The sequence below is a fragment of the Ambystoma mexicanum genome, chromosome 9 (assembly GCF_040938575.1).
Source record: "Ambystoma mexicanum isolate Mex_15411 chromosome 9, UKY_AmexF1_1, whole genome shotgun sequence".
NCBI classification, from domain to species: Eukaryota; Metazoa; Chordata; class Amphibia; order Caudata; family Ambystomatidae; genus Ambystoma; species Ambystoma mexicanum.
In genome coordinates, this window is record NC_090931.1 from 805,569,995 (window position 1) to 805,589,022 (window position 19,028).

Genomic DNA, 19,028 nt, shown 5'->3' on the forward strand with positions numbered 1-19,028 from the left:
TGTTGGCTGTCATTTTGTGGTTGGCTCATCTGCTGGAACAGGAAAGCACAATTTCCTGGATGTCAGCTGATATTGCAGAGTCTACGAATATTTGCTCAGCACACTAACTTTCTATGTTAGTGTGCTGTAGGTTTGAAGAACATCTTTCATTGCTACCATGTGTACAGTTCGTGTAAAATATGAACAGCTGTTGTAAGCTTACATTGTTCTTGGTTCATATCAGTTGGCGATGAGCGACGCAAATATAATTGGAAACTAGCTAACCGATTTTGGGAGGTCAAGCCAAGATACCACATACATGGTGGTCTGGCACCACGTGGGCGCTCATTCGAAAGTCTGTTTGGTATGTAACTGATGCTGAGTTTAAGAAAAGGAAGATTGAGATCGAAGTGGTCACGCACCGGGTCAAGCTAAAACTTGTGCATATTCAAAAGTCTTCGATATTTTAAAGTACATGGCCATTGGTCCGAGCCCGGCAGAGGGGGATCCGAACACTCTGTGTACATGCAAAATACTGAAGGGGAAAGAATGTTTCCTCATTGGTTTGTGCGTCAGATCCCGAGCCAAGAGACTTGCAAGAAGTAAATTGGCTTGAACAGAGTCTTCAACTGCTTGCTTGTGCCGTAGAAGCCAGTGTGTGTGATTTGCTCAAGTGATCCGCCTTGCCCTGTGCTGAAAACGCGGGGAAGGGAAGCCGAGCATCCTGACATATATCATTTTGTGTAAACTTCTTTCTATTTCATGAACATGACTCTACATTATTTGTAAATTGGTGGTAAGGATTGTCAATAGTTTTCTTTAGTATAGTCCCTTTTTATTTGACAAGACTCCACTAGGACTGCGTTATTTGATTGTCGTAGCTTGCTCCCATCTTTAGATTTAGATAGGCGTCTATCGCACCCTTGCTAAAGTTCAATAAAAACCCTTGTACTGGTCACTTGTGTCGGTCTTACTATTGCCACCATGAGTTCCTTACAACAGTCACCCGAGAAATAGAGAATATTGAATTGAAGGGGATCTGAGCCCGGCTGAGGGGGATCCGAGGCGAGTATAGTGAATCACCTGAGAAATTGAGTATGTGTGACAACCTAAGAGGGAAAGAACTTATTGTTTCTCTCATTAGGCTTTCTGAGCGAAGAGACTTTGAAATGCAAAGAGACATGAGTACAGAAGGCCCTGATGCTAATGTTTGAACTGCACCCTTGTGCTAAAGAAGCTAGAGACTGCTAAGCTAGAGTGTGCCGCCTTGTCCCGTGCTAAAAACATCGGGAAGGGAGGCCAACGGCCTGACTTATCATTTCTTGAACACTTCTTTCTTTTATGTAACATTGTTTCCTACACTATATTTATTTCGAGGTAAGGATTGGCAATAGGTTTATTAGTATAGGCCCTTTTTGTTTTGACAAGACACCACTGGGACTGTGTTATTATGTGATGGTCGTTGCCTGCTACCATCTGTAGATTTAGGATTAGATAGCCGTTTTTCAAGCCCTTTTTGAAATTCAATAAACACCCTTAAACTGTGGTCACTTGTCTGTCTTACTGTTGATACCATGCCTTCCTTACACCAGCGACAAAGGAGCCGTGGTAAATCACGACAGGTCCTCACTCAGCCAGACAGCCTGGCTCCTGCTTCCTTGGAGTTCGGCCACATTGCCATGCCCCAAGACTTCAGAAACAACTTGGTAGTGGCTCGAGCACTAGCTACCGTCTCCTGCTACAGCAGTAATTGGCTACGCTTCAGTGTGTGATGCGCCAATCATGGACTCCATGCTCTCCACTTGGTCAAAGTTCACTCTGCCAGGTTATCCCGTTTCACTTGCGTTTCCACCAGTGTGCACAGCGGCCTTTGCTTGGGAATTAAACGTCCTGCTCTCCAAATTAATGGGCCTTCCTTTTGAGCATCTTCTTGGGACCGACATCAAATTCCTTTGATGGAAAACTGCTCTCTTGGTTGCGATTACCCGGGCCATGAGGGTTGGTGAAATCCAGGTGTGTCCTCCGTACCGCTGTTTTCGACGGGTCCCATGTCCAAACTGCCTGCTCGTGTTTGACATTGATCGAAGGTCCTCTTGAGGACAAACCCTACCTTCATGCTTAAAGTGCCCTCATTTTACTTTGAGCTTATTGTACTGCCTGTGTTCTTTGACTTTCCTTTCACGTATGTTGAGCACTCCCTCCACTTTCTAGTTGTCTTGCGAGGGTTGAAGTTCTATATTGCCCATACCAAGCCATTCCAAGCAATGTTTGTACATTTGTAAGCCTCCCATCTCCTAATGGCTCTATTCTTGCATTTTCCTTTTGCAACCGTCTTGACAGGCCGCTTCTAGGCCAGCCCAAGCTGCATTCCATAAGGGATGGCTCATCTACCACTGCTTACTCGCCAGTGTTGCTCTGGCAGAAATCTGCATTGCGTCTACATGGAGGTCAGTTCATGCCTTCACTAATAAACAGAGGATTTTAAGAGTTGGACAAGTAGCCCTTCGACATCTGTTAAGCCTGAAGGTGACATTTATCATCCTCCCCAATTTTGTTTTATTGTATGCATGGATATGTGTATCTACTGCTGTGTAATCTAGTCAAGCATGTGAATCTATGGAAGATCCAGTGCTAGAGAAGGATTAATTTACTAACCTGTAGTTGCTTTTCTCCAGCATTCTTTCATAGGTTCACATGCCGCCCTCTCACTGAACCCTGCATGTGGCTCATCTTGGCACTTTCACACGTGTTAAGCGATTCGGAACAGTGACTGCAGGGGGTGCAGCTAAGGTACTGCCTATTGGCTGAGGGGGTAATTGATCCAAAACAACGCTGAAAGAACACTAAAGTGACTGCAGTTTCTTCATGTAATTGAAAACTGCTTTAAATGTTAAGGGATTCCCAACCTGAAAGGGAATATTCAAACCGCGTATGAATCTATGAAAGATACAAATATATATAGGAACTGAACTATAGGTTGTGCAAATTGAATTTAACGCACCTGAATAAGGTTTTCGTAAAAGCATGTCCTTTAGAATTCATAAAGGAGTTTGCGACAAAATGCATAATCTATTCTACAAATTGTATATTCCCTGGCAGGTGATTGATTTTTGGGCTGGGCATCCGCAGTACTTTTGAAATGGCAGGTCTAGTTACTGTACCAGGGGTTAGCAACCTTTAGCTCTGCATATGTTGTGGACTACAGCTCTCGCTCTTACCAGCATAGTCAATGGTGATGGGATTTGTAGTCCAAAAGGTCTGCAAAGCTGCAGGTTACATTCCCTAGATTTTAGTAAAGTTATTGAAAGTATTTTCTTAGAATATATATGTATCGGTTCTTCAAAACGACTGTTTTTGAATAAAATGGTACAGCTTTGCTTGCAGTAAATGGCAACCTGTTAGTCATTTTTTAATATTGATATATCGCTTATCGTCGACCAGGTTTTCGACATAGGGAGAGTCACTTGATCTTATAGCGAGAGCTGAGATTTCTTGTTTTTCTGAGCAATCTCATATAAGTAGAAACCTTGGAGGTGGCCCATCTTACCCTCTTGTCCATTCCATTTTTTGGGGCTTTTTTATAGCACCAAAATGGAGTGTAAACATCAGTGTCTCCAGTTCGGAGTCACTGGAGTGTACACCACAGCATAATGTACCACATGTACATGGTTACTAATTGACTTTTATGTCTGTTTTTATTGTTGTATTGTTTATTTATATAGCGCCTATATACATGTAAGTGTTTCAAAGCGCTCAAGGAGGGTGGGGACAAGAGGGAAAAGAAAACTGTTGCTCAGAGCCCTTGAAATTCTGAGACTATAATGGTCTGCACAGGCAGCGTAAGTACGTAAACTACATTTTCAGTTGAGGCGCAGCAAATAGGCCTGACAGCAATTCTGCAGTTACAAGTGCAATAAAGCAGGAAGAAGACGAGGAAGAAAAGACGCTCATCAGGCCTGTTGCATTTGGGTCGTGCAAGTGCATAGAAGGTCACAGGGAGGGGGTGGTACAAGTGCACCCAGTCGGTAGAGACTGGGGTAAGTGCAGAGAGGGCCACTCTCTTGGGTTATTCTAGTGCAGTGAATGTGGGTGGATGTAGGGCCCTGGGGCAAGTGTGAGAAACTTTCAGGGGTGCCTGGGTCCGGTGAGACTCTGAGGTACACCAGGAAGCCAGTCAGCAACCTGTAAGGAAGAGGATGCATCGATCAGAGGGCTATGTTAGCAGGGTAGAGATAGAGCGAAGGATAAGGAAAAAAGGAAGGGCTTGAGGAGTTTCCGCAACTTAAGGAGGTCAGGCTCAAGACGGAGGATGGCAGAGAGGTTATTTCAGAGGGAGACACATGCTGAGGATAAGGATCTCCCTCCAAATATCTGCTTGGAGAACTGGCTCATGTTAGGGAGAATTCTCGGAAATGTACTAATTCCCTCCACCTTGGTGACCCCCATCTACTTTGCTGGATTTTGAGGACTTGATTTTTTTTTAACCTGGAGTGAGAGACCCTTTTTCCCCACTCATGTATTTTAATGTGATTTTGTTTTTCTTTTGGTTGTGGAGTCTGACAAACTCCATAGGCATCATCTTTTACATTGTGGCACAGGGAAGTCTTTCAGATTTCCAAAGGTTTAAATACCTTCTTTGGGATAAACTGTTTCCCAGAGCAATAAAGTAAAATTGACTTTACTTACATTTGTAACTTTCTAGACCCAGCACACACTATTTTACAATAGGGTGCAGGAGGGGTTATCTATTATCACCTTTGTCTAGCTTCTCATGTAACCGTTTTATGTTGCCCTTTTCTCACTGAATGGCTGGTGGCAGTGGTTTCGTTTTAACTACCGTGGTGTGCATTTACCGCGGGCTGCATTCGCAGCTGCAGTAAAGAACCCAAGGGTGCCACTTTTTTTGTCAAAATGGCCCGGTCGTCTTCTTTTTTTTGCCATTTCTCTGTGGAAAGTTCCTTCTTGAGATTTACTCTGTGCACCAACAAGGTTTGTTCCATTGTTTGCTTTGCCTTTGGCGGGATTCACGAGTGAAGCCTGCCTCTGGCTTCAGGTTGTGTGGGGTAGGCAGGAAGTGGTGCCCAAAACTACCTGTGGTTAGTCTCCTAGGAGACACAAATGCACTCTGTAGTGATTGGCCGGCTCACTTTCCGGCAAGGACAGCCACCCTACTGGGTGATTGGCAGCTAGGCTGGAATGAATGGGAGAGAACTAAATACAAAGGAACCGAAGGAGAACTTGAAGAGGACGCCTGCTACAACTCCTGTACCGTTGGTTTGCCCGGTGAAGCCCTGCTGCTGTTCTGAAACTCCATATTCGTATTGACAGAGAAGCCCCTGCAAGGACGACTTCTCCCCTTGAGCTGGTGGGACCAATCAACTCCAAAGTAAGCCACCTGGACATCCATCTTGGAGCTGGTTGAATTTCCACAGAGTTTCTGCTGGAAACCGTATAGCCAGGGAGAGGAATGCCAGATTGTTTGCGTTGCTGTTAAGCTGGCCTAGAGCTCCAGGAAGATCCTCCGGACTCGCAGGAGTGACCGAGCCTGAGCCCCCTCAACAGAGTGCGGGACCCCAGAAGCAAGGAAATTCCATCTCGACAGCCAGGAACCACAGTGTTGCTATTTGCAGTAGACCCGAGGAGCTGAAATACTCAACAGTCACTGATTTGAAGATTGCTGGTTGCGAGCATCGACTGTCCCATTGCAGTGCAGGAGTCCCCAGAATTCCTCCCTCTTGTCACTACGACTTAGGCCCAGGAACAGCTGCACAGGAACAGAAGTCATCTGCTGCACCTTTTCTTCAATGCAAAGGTATTGTAAAGTCTGAGAGAACTTACCTCTCACTGTAGAGTTTCTTGCATCTTCTACTTCTCACAAGTCTAATCAGCGTGTGGCCCTACATTTGATTCTTGTTCTTTTCTTCAAAGACTTCTAAAACATTGTGCAAAGACTCTCTACTTAACTACCAGAAGTGCTTCATCCTATATAAGACTTTTGCCCATTGACTTTGGCTTAGCCTATGTACTGAATGACTCTTCTTAGGGGATCCAAACGTATTTGCCTGCTTAAGAATAGTTGTGGTCTCTTTTGTTCAATTGACCCTATACCGTTTTACCATAATTCTAACAGTATTCTAAATACACCTTTTTACCATCATTCTAACAGTATTCTAAATGCAAACAAGAGATATTAATGTCCCCAGCACCCTAGCTATTGAAGTCACGGAGGGTATAGGTTGTGTCTGCGGGCCATCCCAAAAGGGTCTTTACTGGTATAGAAACTAAGAGTGTACAGTATTAAGTGTGTGTGTTACTTGATATATTGCTCCCTTCTGAAGAAGGCTTATTCTAACTGAATGATAAAATTATTAATTGTTTATTCAAGAAACCTTGTAAGCTGTTACTTGTCACTGTGAATTTCTGTGCATCTCCCCTACAGCTCACACTGGCCCTTCTTGAGATCAGCCTGGCTGCTCAACACACTACCAAAACTGTGTAGTACAAGCTTGTACCAAAGGTTGGGTTTCCTACACCTGTAGTCAGTTGTTTGTAATGCACCCAAAGGGTACTGCATACAAACTTTGCCTAACGGCTCACTCGCAGAACGTTGGAGGTAGATGAGCAGAGTGCTCCTGAGGGACAGTAGTTAGGTAGGCAGTGTTGCAGGTAGGCATTTCCCAGGCCTCAAAGCCTTGTGGACAATGCAGTGGGTCTTAAACTTGATCCTTGCAGCCATGGGGAGCCAGTGGAGAGATTTCAGTGCCAGAGATGCGGTTGCTGGGCTTGATGCAAAGGATAAGTCTTGCAGTTCTGTTCTGGATGAGTTGCAGAGGGTGCAGGGCAGAAGAAACAAGGTTCAGGAAGAGGCTGTTGCAATAGTCCAACCTAAAGAGAACCAAGGCTCTGGAGACAGTGAGCCGCTGGGAGAAAGTGAGAAAGGGGAGTGTACCTCAGAGGAGGTGTAGCCGATAGTTAGATTTTTTTAGACATGTCAGAAATGTGAGAGGAGAGTGTGGAGTCAAAGATGACTGAGGTTTTTTGCCTCGCAGGTGGGTGCAGGCACAGGGCCAAGGGAGGCCAGCACGAGCAATGTGGGAAAGCGGGATCAGGGGTCCCGATAAGAATGATCTCAGTCTTACTGGTGTTGAGGCGGAGGTCGTTGCAGCACACCATGACTGAATAGCGGACTGTCAGATATGAGCGAGGAGGAGGAGGAGGAGGAGGAGATGGTGGCTGAGGATAGCCTGAAAGATAGTTGCGTGTCATCAGCGTAACACTGGAAGTTAGAGGTGAAAGTGGCAATCACACAAGCCAAGGCATCCATGTAGATGTTGAATAACCAAGGGGAGAGGGGAGATCACTGGGGAACGCCACAGGTCGAGAGAGCAATAGTCGAGAGAAAGGCTCCAAGTTCCACCTGGGATGGGTGGATGGAGAGAATGGAGATGAATCGCGTCAGAGCCTGACCTGCGATTCCCAGGGTGTCTCGTGCGATCAGGAGAGGTGAGGTCAAGGAGGAGGACTGAGGGAGTGTTCGTGTTAGTGTCAAGATTTGAGAGTTGGTTGAATTGAGTACTGGATACCTACTTGGAGAGGGGTTTGGAAATTTGTCTGAATTGGGCACGTGGCTTGGTCTAGCATTTTCCATAATTTGTTCACTGAGAAATGTTTTGGTGTTTGCACCTTGCACGATTGTCCTAGTGGTACATTGTAACTGCCATAATATTTGGTTCTTTGCGTAGATATTGTGAAGCCAGTTTGTGGTGGTGTTTAGGGACTTTTCAACTGATTATAACTTTGCGTTTTTCACTTATTTAAGGACAAAACATTTGGTCTGAAGAACAAGAAGGGAGCCAAACAACAGAAGTTCATTAAAACTGTAACCCACCAAGTGAAAACTGGCGCACAAAATCCACGTACGGTAAGCAAAACAATACTAGTTATAATATTTGAAATGATGCTAGAGAAAGTGTGCCGAAACTAACAAATAGCAGAAAAAAGTGTGAAGAAATAGGATTTGCATTGCTAATCCAAGGGAGAAGTATCGTAGATCATGCTTCCTTTAAAGGAGTGCTATTGAAAAGTGATTGTCGGTACCTTGGTGATTGGCAGTATATTGTATGTAAATGTCTAAATTAGCCCCCCAAATCAGGACTTAAATTGACTCCTGTGGTCAGCCATTTTAGAATGAATCTTTGCTACTGCCGCAAATCTTAAACGGATAACAGGAAAAGAACTGGAAGACTGACATGCTGCCTGGAGAAAAACAGGGCCACACTTACACTGCACACAGGCATCTCCTTTTTGATAGGATTGTCTACTGTATAGTGATGATTCAATGTTGCCCCGTTTACTGTCGGTACTCAAGTAATCAATCTATTCTTGTTACTTTGTTTACTGCAGAGTTGCAAAGATTATCTAAAAAGGCTACCCGAGAGCTCCATTTGAGTGCTAATTTAAATAAAATCGGTTAACATTAACCAAGGTGCTGCTGATTATTACTTCAATGTTTTAATGAAAATTAATGTGCAACACCACTCCTAAGTAACAGTAGAGAAAATAACGAGTTAACTACATATCCTGTGTTACCCTGGAGGAAACAATCCCCACTCTGTCGCCATTTGAAACATGACATGGATTTGATTCTTGATTCTAACTAAAAGGAATGTTGTGCAGTCAACGTTGGATTTCCTCATCGGCTACCATTTATCCTTTTACTTTAGCGCCTCTTTGGGAAATGGTAAGAAATATGCAAGCTCTTTGTATGCATGGAAATATAAACACATTTAGCACATGTATGGGAAATCGGAAACTATTTTTGAGGTGAGGTTAGTCTGTTAAGTATGTAGTAGCAGCACTGAGGGTGAATACAGGAACGGACAACATACAATCCTCAAGTAATCCAGACACACTTACCCTTCCTCCCTATCAACAACTTGTATAGGTTTTTGACACATTCGATCCAGTGAAACGGATGGATGATTTTATGGTTTCACTGAGGTTTTCACTCCTTCAAATTAGCAAATGGACATGCCTGATCTCCCAAAGTCACTTCTACCACCTTCAAGGGATCCACAAACCGATTTGTTTCATAATACATTTAAGACTCGTGCTTTATCGTTTATTTTGAAGCTGCTTCGGTGAGTAACACATCTACATACCTTTTTGGCATTTGCAAACAGGTGTTTGAATAAACGTGTGAAGGCAGTAGAAAGCTAGCTTGCAAGTAAATTCCAATTAAGTATGCCAAGTTTCTTTTCTCCGTCATGACTGCACGTATATAATTCAAAGTGGAGTTTCTCTAAGCTACTCTAGGCTTCGGTGCTCTTGCATCAGAATGTTCTTTTCAATTAGATTTCCCATCAACCTTCTTAAAACAATGATTTACATAGATCTGCCTTATTCCTCCACACACAGTATGTGCATTCAAAAACCCAGAAGCTATCAGCCATGGCTATTGTCCAGACGTTGCACCTAATCCAATGCAAATCTCAATGAAAAAAGGATGTCTTTCTGAACTTGATTCTCATTAGGGATGCCATTGCTTATTAATGCAAATCTGAAAACGGCAGATGCATGCTTTTTAAAAGAGCGAATTATCAACCAAGGCATTCAATAAAATTAACTGTGACCGAGTGTTTGCTGTTTTAAAACTTTGTCCTCTCAGAACCTATCCTGAGATGAATTCCGCTGTTGCACCAGACCCCCACAGTGAGGCTTAAAACAAACATAATATCAAGCATATGGTAATTGGCTGAGGAGTGCAACAAGGCTGTCTCCTTTCTTTCATCCTCTTCGCCATGGCCATGGAACCTGTGGCATGTTTGCTTCCTCAAGCAGTACTGTGACATAGGGGTGGTGATTAACAGAGAACATAATCTGTTATTATATGCATATGATATCCTGCTATACTTGCGGGATCCATGCTCCTCCCGCCTGGTGTGTTGGAGATATTTGACAATTTTGGAATAAATAAATCCTGTATTTTTCCCCTTGGCCGTAAGGCACAATACAGTTCAGGGAGCCCTGAGCCCCAGCTGACGTGGTGTTCAGTGCACTTAAAATACCTTGATATAGATATGCTACCATGAGCCATAGGATACGTATACAAGTAATACACATGCGTCACTGCACACAATGGATGCATCAATCACATTGTGGAAGAAATTGCCCATATCTTTGATTGGGGGGAGGTGGGAAATCACTATAGCCAAAATGGTAATGTTACTTTTTCCTTTATCAGTAGGCAAACATAGCTTACTGTATCCCACAATGCTTTTTCAAAGAACTAGACCCCAAACTACACACATTGTTATGGGACCCAACAGTAGATGCAAAATTGCGCTGCATACCATATGTAGACCAGTGGAGGAGGATTTTCAATTTTACTATTTGGCCTCCCAATTGCTATATATTGCAAGATTGCTGACGGACGAGAACAATCTGGAGAGCAAGATGCTGGGAGACAAGATTGCACCTTACTACATCAAAGAGGTTCTTTGGGCACGCCTTGACAACAGCCACATTCCCATGATCGTATACTTGGCCACCTTTTATCGGGCGTTGTGCATGTAAAAAGCTGATAGGTGCTCTCTACTCCCATAACATTAATGAACACTTAAACATAATATGGAAGGCACAGGGGTTGGACACGTGTGGAGACATGTTCATAGATGGCCATGTCTGCTCCTTAGCAGACCTTCAAAGTAGCCAGGACCTACTGCAAGGGCTGTTCCTGACATCAATGACCTTGTGTAAGACGGCCAATCCTGCCTGGCACTGATTCCCCCAAAAAACCTGAACAAGACTGGATGTCAGAACTTTGAGAGTGGTGATGGCCCTGAGGTGATACAAAATATTTATGCTTTATTGACGAAGGAGATGCGAACAGTCCTTACAGTAAAGCACGCATGGGAGAAGGATATAGGTGTCGCATTCAACGATATACAATGGTACACTGTATGGCTACATCGCAAAGCAATATCCTTCCATCAAAGGTTTAGAGCAATTTAGTAATATCGGCGTACCCGACACCTGAAAGACTTTCTCAACTTTACCCGACCACCTTGCATAGCTGCCCTAGATGCAAATTAGAAAGTACATACTTACTACACATGTTCTGGGAGTGCCCCACTATTGCCACCTTCTGGAAGGGAATACAGGATTTACTGACGAAAGCGGGAGTGACATTGAGACCTACTTTCCAGCATGTGGGGCCTCAGACTCCAAACAGAATATACATCGACCCTAACCAAACGAGTGCATTTAGCCAACATACTAGCCGTCGGGAGAATAGCCATGGCATGGAAGTCTGCAAACCCCCTCCTATTAAATTATGGATATTAGACGTTAAGCTGTGTTCAAGAGCAGATATTACCATATTGAGAGCGAGTGCACAAGAACACACACAAACGATGAGAAGATACCCTGAAGAGGTCACCTCCCCCCAGTTAGATAAAGCATTCGGTAGCCAATTGACGATATTGGCCTACCCAGGCCTAACCAAGAAATCCCCCCCCCTCAAGATCCCCTTGCCTCTCCTTTTCTGAAATGACGTTATTGACCATAAGGTTAGACAACAATTTTATGCGTAGACGGACTGTTGCTTGTTTTTCTTTTACTTGTTATACAGTTCGTATGGTGCACTTTTATAACTATGATACTGAAGTTCATACCAGCATGCATGATGGAATATATGGATGTTGCGTCCTACTCCATTCTTGATATTCATCTTTGTTATTTCCATGTATTTGACTACTGCCGAATGACCTTGCCTGTTTAAAGCTGAAAATCAATAAAGAAACGGAGTAATCTCAAAATCACTTATCTTGTTTTACACTGTCAAAATCCTAATGTTGACACTCCTCTTACAATATTGTCACGAAGAAGCACATCTTTTTATTCAGATTGCATAAGGAACATAAGTGCACAATGTGTCCTTTTTTTCGTGTTTTTTTTTTAATGATATCCCTGTGGCAAATGCTGGATGGACTAGAATCTGAGAATGTGCTGCATGTTTAATAGGATTCCAACATGCAAAAATATTCCTTCAATATGAAAGCACCACAGTGAACATTGTTTAGATGTATGCTAAATGAGTACCTCAGTGAAGCAACGTGTATAATTGTAGTTTATTTCTTGCGTTAATGTACAGGAATCTGGTCAGCAAGGGCTCCCAATTTTGCTGGATAATCACTCAGCAGGGAGATTATTTACTGTGGACTACAAAAATGTGAACTCCAGAAAGCTGACCCCAAACTCACCAACTTAATCACTAGTGCTCATCCTTTCCCAACGAGGAGACTTGCTAGCACCTAGAAAAAAAAAACTGTTATTTATATCCAGGGACTAAATTCAGAACATAAAAGCTTTTGAGGTGTTGAGGACTGTGGCCAGTGACCATACCCTGTTGAAATTGAACTACAGGAGCTGTGAACAAAAAGGAAGGAGCCTGGATGAACGTGGCTTTGGAAGTATTAAATGGAGGCTGCAGGCTCAATATGACCAGACCTAACATAGTTTGTCTGATCCATATTCAGGGTGGGGCATCTTAAAGGAGGATAACGAGGTGATCATTATACTTCGATCCTGCAATGTTTTATGGTAAAAATCAAGGTCAAAAGAATGGCTTTTGCAAACATTGGCATGCCTACAGTGACGCCTTGGTAGCCCAAAGAAGTGACCTAAGAAAAGCACTAAGACATTTAAAAGGATTAAATCAAGAGGTATTATTCATAATTGGATCTTTCATGGATTCGCATGCTTTGAATAATCACAGCTGACAGGCTGGGAATCCTCGGTAACACTTTATAATAGCTTATAATAGTTTTTAAGCTCACTTTAGTAGCACATCTATTTCCTTTTGGGTGTGTTGTGCCTCAGCCAATTGGACGTAGAGTGACTAGCCCCACCCAGGAGGTCCTCTTCAGATTCTAACCGCACATCGTTCTGAGGAGTCCTCAAGGCTTTCTCTCCTGGAGAAATAAAACCCGGCACCAACTTATTTCTTCACAACTTTACAAAGACATCTGTACAGATAAGTGCTTCTTAATTTCATAATGTGGAAGAAAAACGGAAAGCCCTTTTCAAGGCATGCCAGTCATGTGGGATTAAGAATGTGTATGAGGGAGACGGGCATTCTGAATGCATATATACTGCCCCCTATCCTAATCGCATTCAGGAGGATTGTGAAATATGTGCCACCTTTAGCACAAAAACCCTCAAGGATATGAAAAGAAGACTAGCCCTTTGACTCAATGAGGGTAGATAACCCCCCTTCAGAGGTTGAATCCTCTAGAAGTGTGGTGGAAGCAAAATCAGGTAAGCCAAAAACCTATAAAAGGGCCAGGTCAGAGTAGAAAATTACATCTTCATCTGCGACCATCAAAAGAAAAAAGGAAGGAAAAACTGAAGTCTGTCCGTCGACGACCTTGCCAACGAGCAGCCCGCCGACGACTAAAACGGTGACTAGAGTCTGCAATAAGTACTCCAACTAATGTTGCCAGCAAACTGCTGCAGACGGTGCCCTGACCGTCCATGACACAATTGTCATTGACAAACTCAAAATCTGTCGGCCTAGTCATCGTCGACTGCCATCAAACCGTAGTCGTCGCCGACCGCAAAACCATTGTTGTCGGCCTAGTCATCGACGACACTATCGTCGCTGAAATCGTCGACTAGTAAGCAAATAAAATCTTCAATATCGTCCACACGCCCGTCCACGACAGTTGTGCAGGCAAAGACCCAGTAGACTGCAGCGTCAAATCCCTCCCCATCGACTGTTCCATCCACAGGAAACAATAGTGTCTGCAGCATCAGTAACAGTACATGGAAAGTCACCAACACCTTCCTGTCTGCGCCGGCAATGGGGGGGTGGAAGGGGGAGGCGACAAAGGACATTAAGGCATCTTAGTCTACGGGCACGCACAAAATGTCAACAAGGAAAACTGAAGGAAAATTAAAAAATAAAAGCACAAACCATGTCTGGTGGCAAATCTATGCCACATAGAAAGGAACAAGAGCCAATACAGGACTCTGCACCGCAAGGTCCAATAGTTAAACTGCCTATCAAACACCCCCACTCACCTAAACGTCGCCTAAAGCAGGACATAGAAGCAGAAGGTGCCGTACGTTCTTTACCTCAGTCACCTGAAATGAACACTGATGACCCAATAGCACACAAGGGTCCAATACTGTCCAATACTGTCTTTGGTCTCATCATTTCTTCCAGACCAGGTACTGAGCACCACATTGATTGGGGCAGGAACCCTTGTCATTTTAAGAAAGCAATATTTGCCAGGGGAAACACCAGTGGAACGAAGGTTACAGGAGTTACCGCACCCTACACTACCAACCCCGGCTGCTCCACCACAACCAACAGAATCGTTACTCAATAAACAATCCGTTTATCTTTACAAGTACTATCTACTCTTTAGAACCTACTTCAGCAACTGGAGACCAGGCTACCAGTAAACCAGCCCCAACTGCAAACACCCGATGAGGCGCCAGTCCCTTTGGGGGAAACAAAGCAGGCCGGACAGAAACCAGGTGAAGGAACCAAGAAAACCACATTTCAAGCCTATGAGGCACAGACGACACAACGGGACCAGCAGCCATGTTAGAACATGAGGGGCCTCCCCACGGCCACACCATTACGCGTACAGTCAAGAGGTAGGAGAACTCCAATCTTCTACCACCGACGATGAGGAAGGTAACCGAGACACTGATAACTCGAAACCTACGCAGCCAGATAACTGGAATGACATGGACTTGGGTCTGATGCAAGACTGAGGAACTGTTCCGTCAGTCTCCGCCTAATGACATAACTGCTTTTCACAATACTGTACAAAAGGCTTGTGAGAAATTTGGCCTAATGCCATTGGAGCAGAAAAAGGATGGTTTCCTTTTTTAATTTAACAGACAAGCGCAGGAAGTTGGTAATGTCGACTCCCATCCTAGACCACGTTTGGGAAGGTCTGTTACTCATGTGAACCTTTCTCGGAACCAGCATCAAAAGGCTGTTTAGAGAAGAAATTCAATGTACCTGAGGTGTCAAAAACGCAAGGTCAAAAATGTGCCATACCACCTGACAATGACAGACGGAAACATGATGTTTTAGGCTAAAAAGTCCTAGCCACAGGAGCCATGACAGTAAAAGTGGCTAACTCACTGGCAATAATCTCGAGGTATGACCGCGAGATGTGGAACCGGCTCACACCGCTGTTAAACTACCTACTCGAAGATAAAAAGAAAACAGGCCCTGGGCACCCTCTGAGAGGGTGACAACGCCTGAAACCATGCGATCAACATCGCAGTTGACATGGCGGAAACAGCTTTTAAACAAATTAGTAATGGGGTAGGACTTAGGAGACGGGCATTGGTAAAATGCACAGATTTTAAAACAGATGTGCAATCAAAGTTGCTAGTTGTATAGACATGCCTTTTGAGAGAGACCAACTCTTTGGTCCCAAAATTGATGATGTCCTAAAAGACACAAAAACAGGCTGATAAGCAAGATCACTCACCACACTGACAGCGAGGCACACTTTTCGCTCTTTCCTCATATTCGCAAGCGTACTACCATGGGTATCTCTGAATGCACCCATACAAACAAGAAGGTGACAAACATCCGCTTCTAGGGGCAGGCAGCAAAAACAAGGCTGACATTTGTCAGACACACCCACGGTCCACTGCAGCAAATAGGAGGCAACTTGCATCACCATCTACAGCAGTGGCAACAGTAAACCACAGACAGGTGGATGTTGGACATCATAAAAAAAAAGGGTCACACCATAGAATTCCAAACACCCCTCCGATGCTCCCAATATTTCAACACCAGCCTCACCTAACACAGGACGAAGTGGAGCAACTGCTCATGAAAAACTCAATCGAAAAAGTCCCACAACATCAAAGGGGCAAAGGAACCTACTCCAGATTCTTTGTCAAAAAACAGACGACTCATGGCGAACAATTTTGGACATAAGTCTCAACAAATGTCAAAAAGTTCAAAATGGTCACCTTGGCAGATGTCAAGTCAATAAGGGAAAACTACTTCCTAGCGTCACTAGATCTCAGGCGCATACTTTCACATCTCCATTCGCAGAAGTCGCAGGAAGTTCCTAAGATCTCCCGTGGGCACAAATCACTTCCAATTCAAAGTCCTCCGATTTGGCCGTTGCTGAGCCCCAAGAACATTCACAAATTGCCTAGCTCCGATAGCTGCATTGCTCAGGAAAAAGGATACCATGTTTATCCATATGTGGGCGATTGGTTGGTACGAGCACCATCGCACAGAGTGCCGGAAAGAGCGATCTGGCAGGTGTCCAGCACCCTCTTAAGCCTCTGCTTCGCAATAAATTCAAGCAAGTCCTGCTTCAAGCCATCAAACACATTAGTGTTCCTAGGGGCACAGTTCAACACCAAGGGCCGGGCACATCCCTCGGTAGAGAGGGCTGCATCAATACTCCATCTAATCATAAAGTACTACCCAGGCGCCACGGTCAGTCAGATCCGTCATGCAACTCTTAGGCACCATGATGTCATGCATTCCCCTAAGACAACATTGAAGGTTACAAATTATGCAGCTACAAGAATTCTTAGCGGATCGGTGGTCCCAGCTAACTGGAATATGGAACAATATGTTGACAGTAATGAAGTCGCTCACTTGCGGTGGTGGCTCATACCATCCCACATCTCCAAGGGAGTCACATTTATGGGTCTGCTTTTTCAAGAAACCCTGGTATCAGATGCCTCACTAACAGGATGGGGTGCGCGCACACACACCCACCAACTATCAGTGAAGGCCCGTTGGTCCCCGACCGAGGCACAACTCCACATCAACATACTAGAGCTGAAAGCAGTGGCTTACGCCCTCCACTCATTCCAGCCAGTGCTAAAAGGCAAAGTGTTAAGAGTGTTCAGACAACACAACCACAATGTTTTATGTGCAAAAACAGGGAGGCACGAGATCAAGGGCACTCTCTAGAGCAGCCCAACGGCTTTGGCAATGGGCCATTGAAAACCTGCAACTACAAGCCTTTTCTCTTCCAGGAAAAGAGAACAAAACTGCAGATAAGCTGAGCAGGGCCAATGACTAGTCACACGAGTGGCTACTGGCGGACAAATGCCTACAAATCTTCAACAGATCTGGAACACCGACCATCGATTTATTTACCACATCGGAGAACAAGAAATGCCCTGCTGTTCGCGAACAAATATCTGCACTCTATCACTAGACGACACGTTTGCAATTTCATGGGACGGAATCTTCGCCTATGCATTCTCTCCAATGCCAGTCATATGCAGGGTCATACCAATGATTGCAATGTATAAGTGCACGGTCATTCTCATAGCGCCAACATGGGCGAGAATCGTGGTTTTCAAAGCTTGTGCACCTGATTCAGGACCGTCGAATTCCTCTGGTCAAGACCCTGATCTGCTGACCATGTGCAACCAACAGGTGCAACACCACAATCCAGGGGTGCTCATCTTAAAGTCCTGGCTCATGAGTTTGGACAAGTCCCTCTCATATAGAAGTGCAGGAACATCCTAAAGGCTGACGGTGCGGCGTCCACAAACGAATCATACAAGTACAAGTGGGATTGGGTTTGCATTTTGTGTTCTCATGAACAGTTGGATCCGTTGTGTGGAGCCTCACCAAATCCTACAGTACCTGTTAAAATTAGCCAAAGGTGGTTCATCACACCCATCCATCAAAGTATATTTAGCTGCGATTTCTTCCTACACCAGAAAGCAAGGAAAAGCTCCCATTTTCGCAGCCTGCATTGTAAAAAACGCCATGAGGCTTATTCCGCACCTACGCTTCCAAAAAAAGCACCACCTCGGTGGAGCTTAAACACTGTACTGTCTGCCCTAATGAAACCTCTGTTCGAACTAATGGCGACCACAGACATAAAGTTTGTGTCTTGGAAGACTTCTTTTCTGGTGGCAGTCATGTCCTTCCAACAGATGTCAGAAATACATGCGCTATCTGTTAAACCTCCATTATCTCTGGTTTGAAAGGATCAAGTTCATCCTGAAAACAAACCCTACGTTCATTCCAAAGTGCTATCTACCTTCCACTTACAAACTGAGGTTACCCTATCATTCATACCAGCGGAACAGGCTCTACACTTGCTAGACCTTCGAGTTATAAACTTCTTCATAGACCGAACAAAGAACTTCAGGCGCACGTCTCAACTATTTGTGGCTTTTGGGGCCCCCTAACAAAGGTATGCCTATCTCAAAACAAGGTATTGCCAGATTGATCTCCGCTGCAATTTCCATGGTGCACACCCAGGCCAGACGGCCGCTACAGGGACCTATTCATGCTCATTCCACTATGGCAATGTGATCTTCAGCAGGGATCCCCCTGTCAGACACATGCCCGGCAGCAACCTGGGCAGCCCTACACACCTTTTGTCAAGCATTACTTAATAGATGGAGAAGCGGTAGCAAAGGTCGGAAGAGCCGTCCTGCAACGCATGTTTCAATAAGGTATGCTTTCTCCCATTACCTCCTATTACACGATGTTCACTGCTGTGGCAATCTATTCAAAGCATGTGAATCCATGAAGGATCCAATGATGGAGAAGGAGTAAGTTGATTACCTGTAACTTCTGTTCTCCAGCATTGGTATTTTTCATGGATTAACATGCGCCCACCTACCACCCCTATGGGAGGCTATATTTTGCCAACTCATCTCTTGGGGGTTAGAATCTGAAAATGGCCTCCTGCGTGCGGCTTGTCACTAGATGTCCCATTGGCTGAGGCACAATACACCCAAAACGACATAGATGGGCTACTAAAGTGAGCTTAAAAACTCTATTATAAGCTATAAAACTGGGATCCTTCCCATTGGACCCCCTGCTCCCTCCTTCTTTCCCCTCCGTCTTATCCCTCTGGGCCTCTTCCGTGGTCCCCCCGCCCCAAACTACACCTTCAACTGAAGCCAGAAACCTTGGAGTAATCTTCAACTCCTCTCTCCTTTCTTCCTCACACTCTGGACATTGTGTCAAGGAGTCGTCCCCCCCCCCTTCTCACCTGGGTCCG

General features: G+C 44.6%; 1 protein-coding gene across 1 annotated transcript in view; it reads left to right on the plus strand.

The window, feature by feature from the left end:
* The window catches only part of ZC3H15 (zinc finger CCCH-type containing 15), a 605,333-nt gene that overhangs the window by 155,764 nt on the left and 430,541 nt on the right, over nt 1-19,028 (plus strand). The window contains exon 2 of the mRNA XM_069615782.1: nt 7,799-7,900. Coding sequence (XP_069471883.1) covers nt 7,799-7,900 — 102 coding nt within the window. The remainder of the gene's footprint in view (nt 1-7,798; nt 7,901-19,028) is intronic.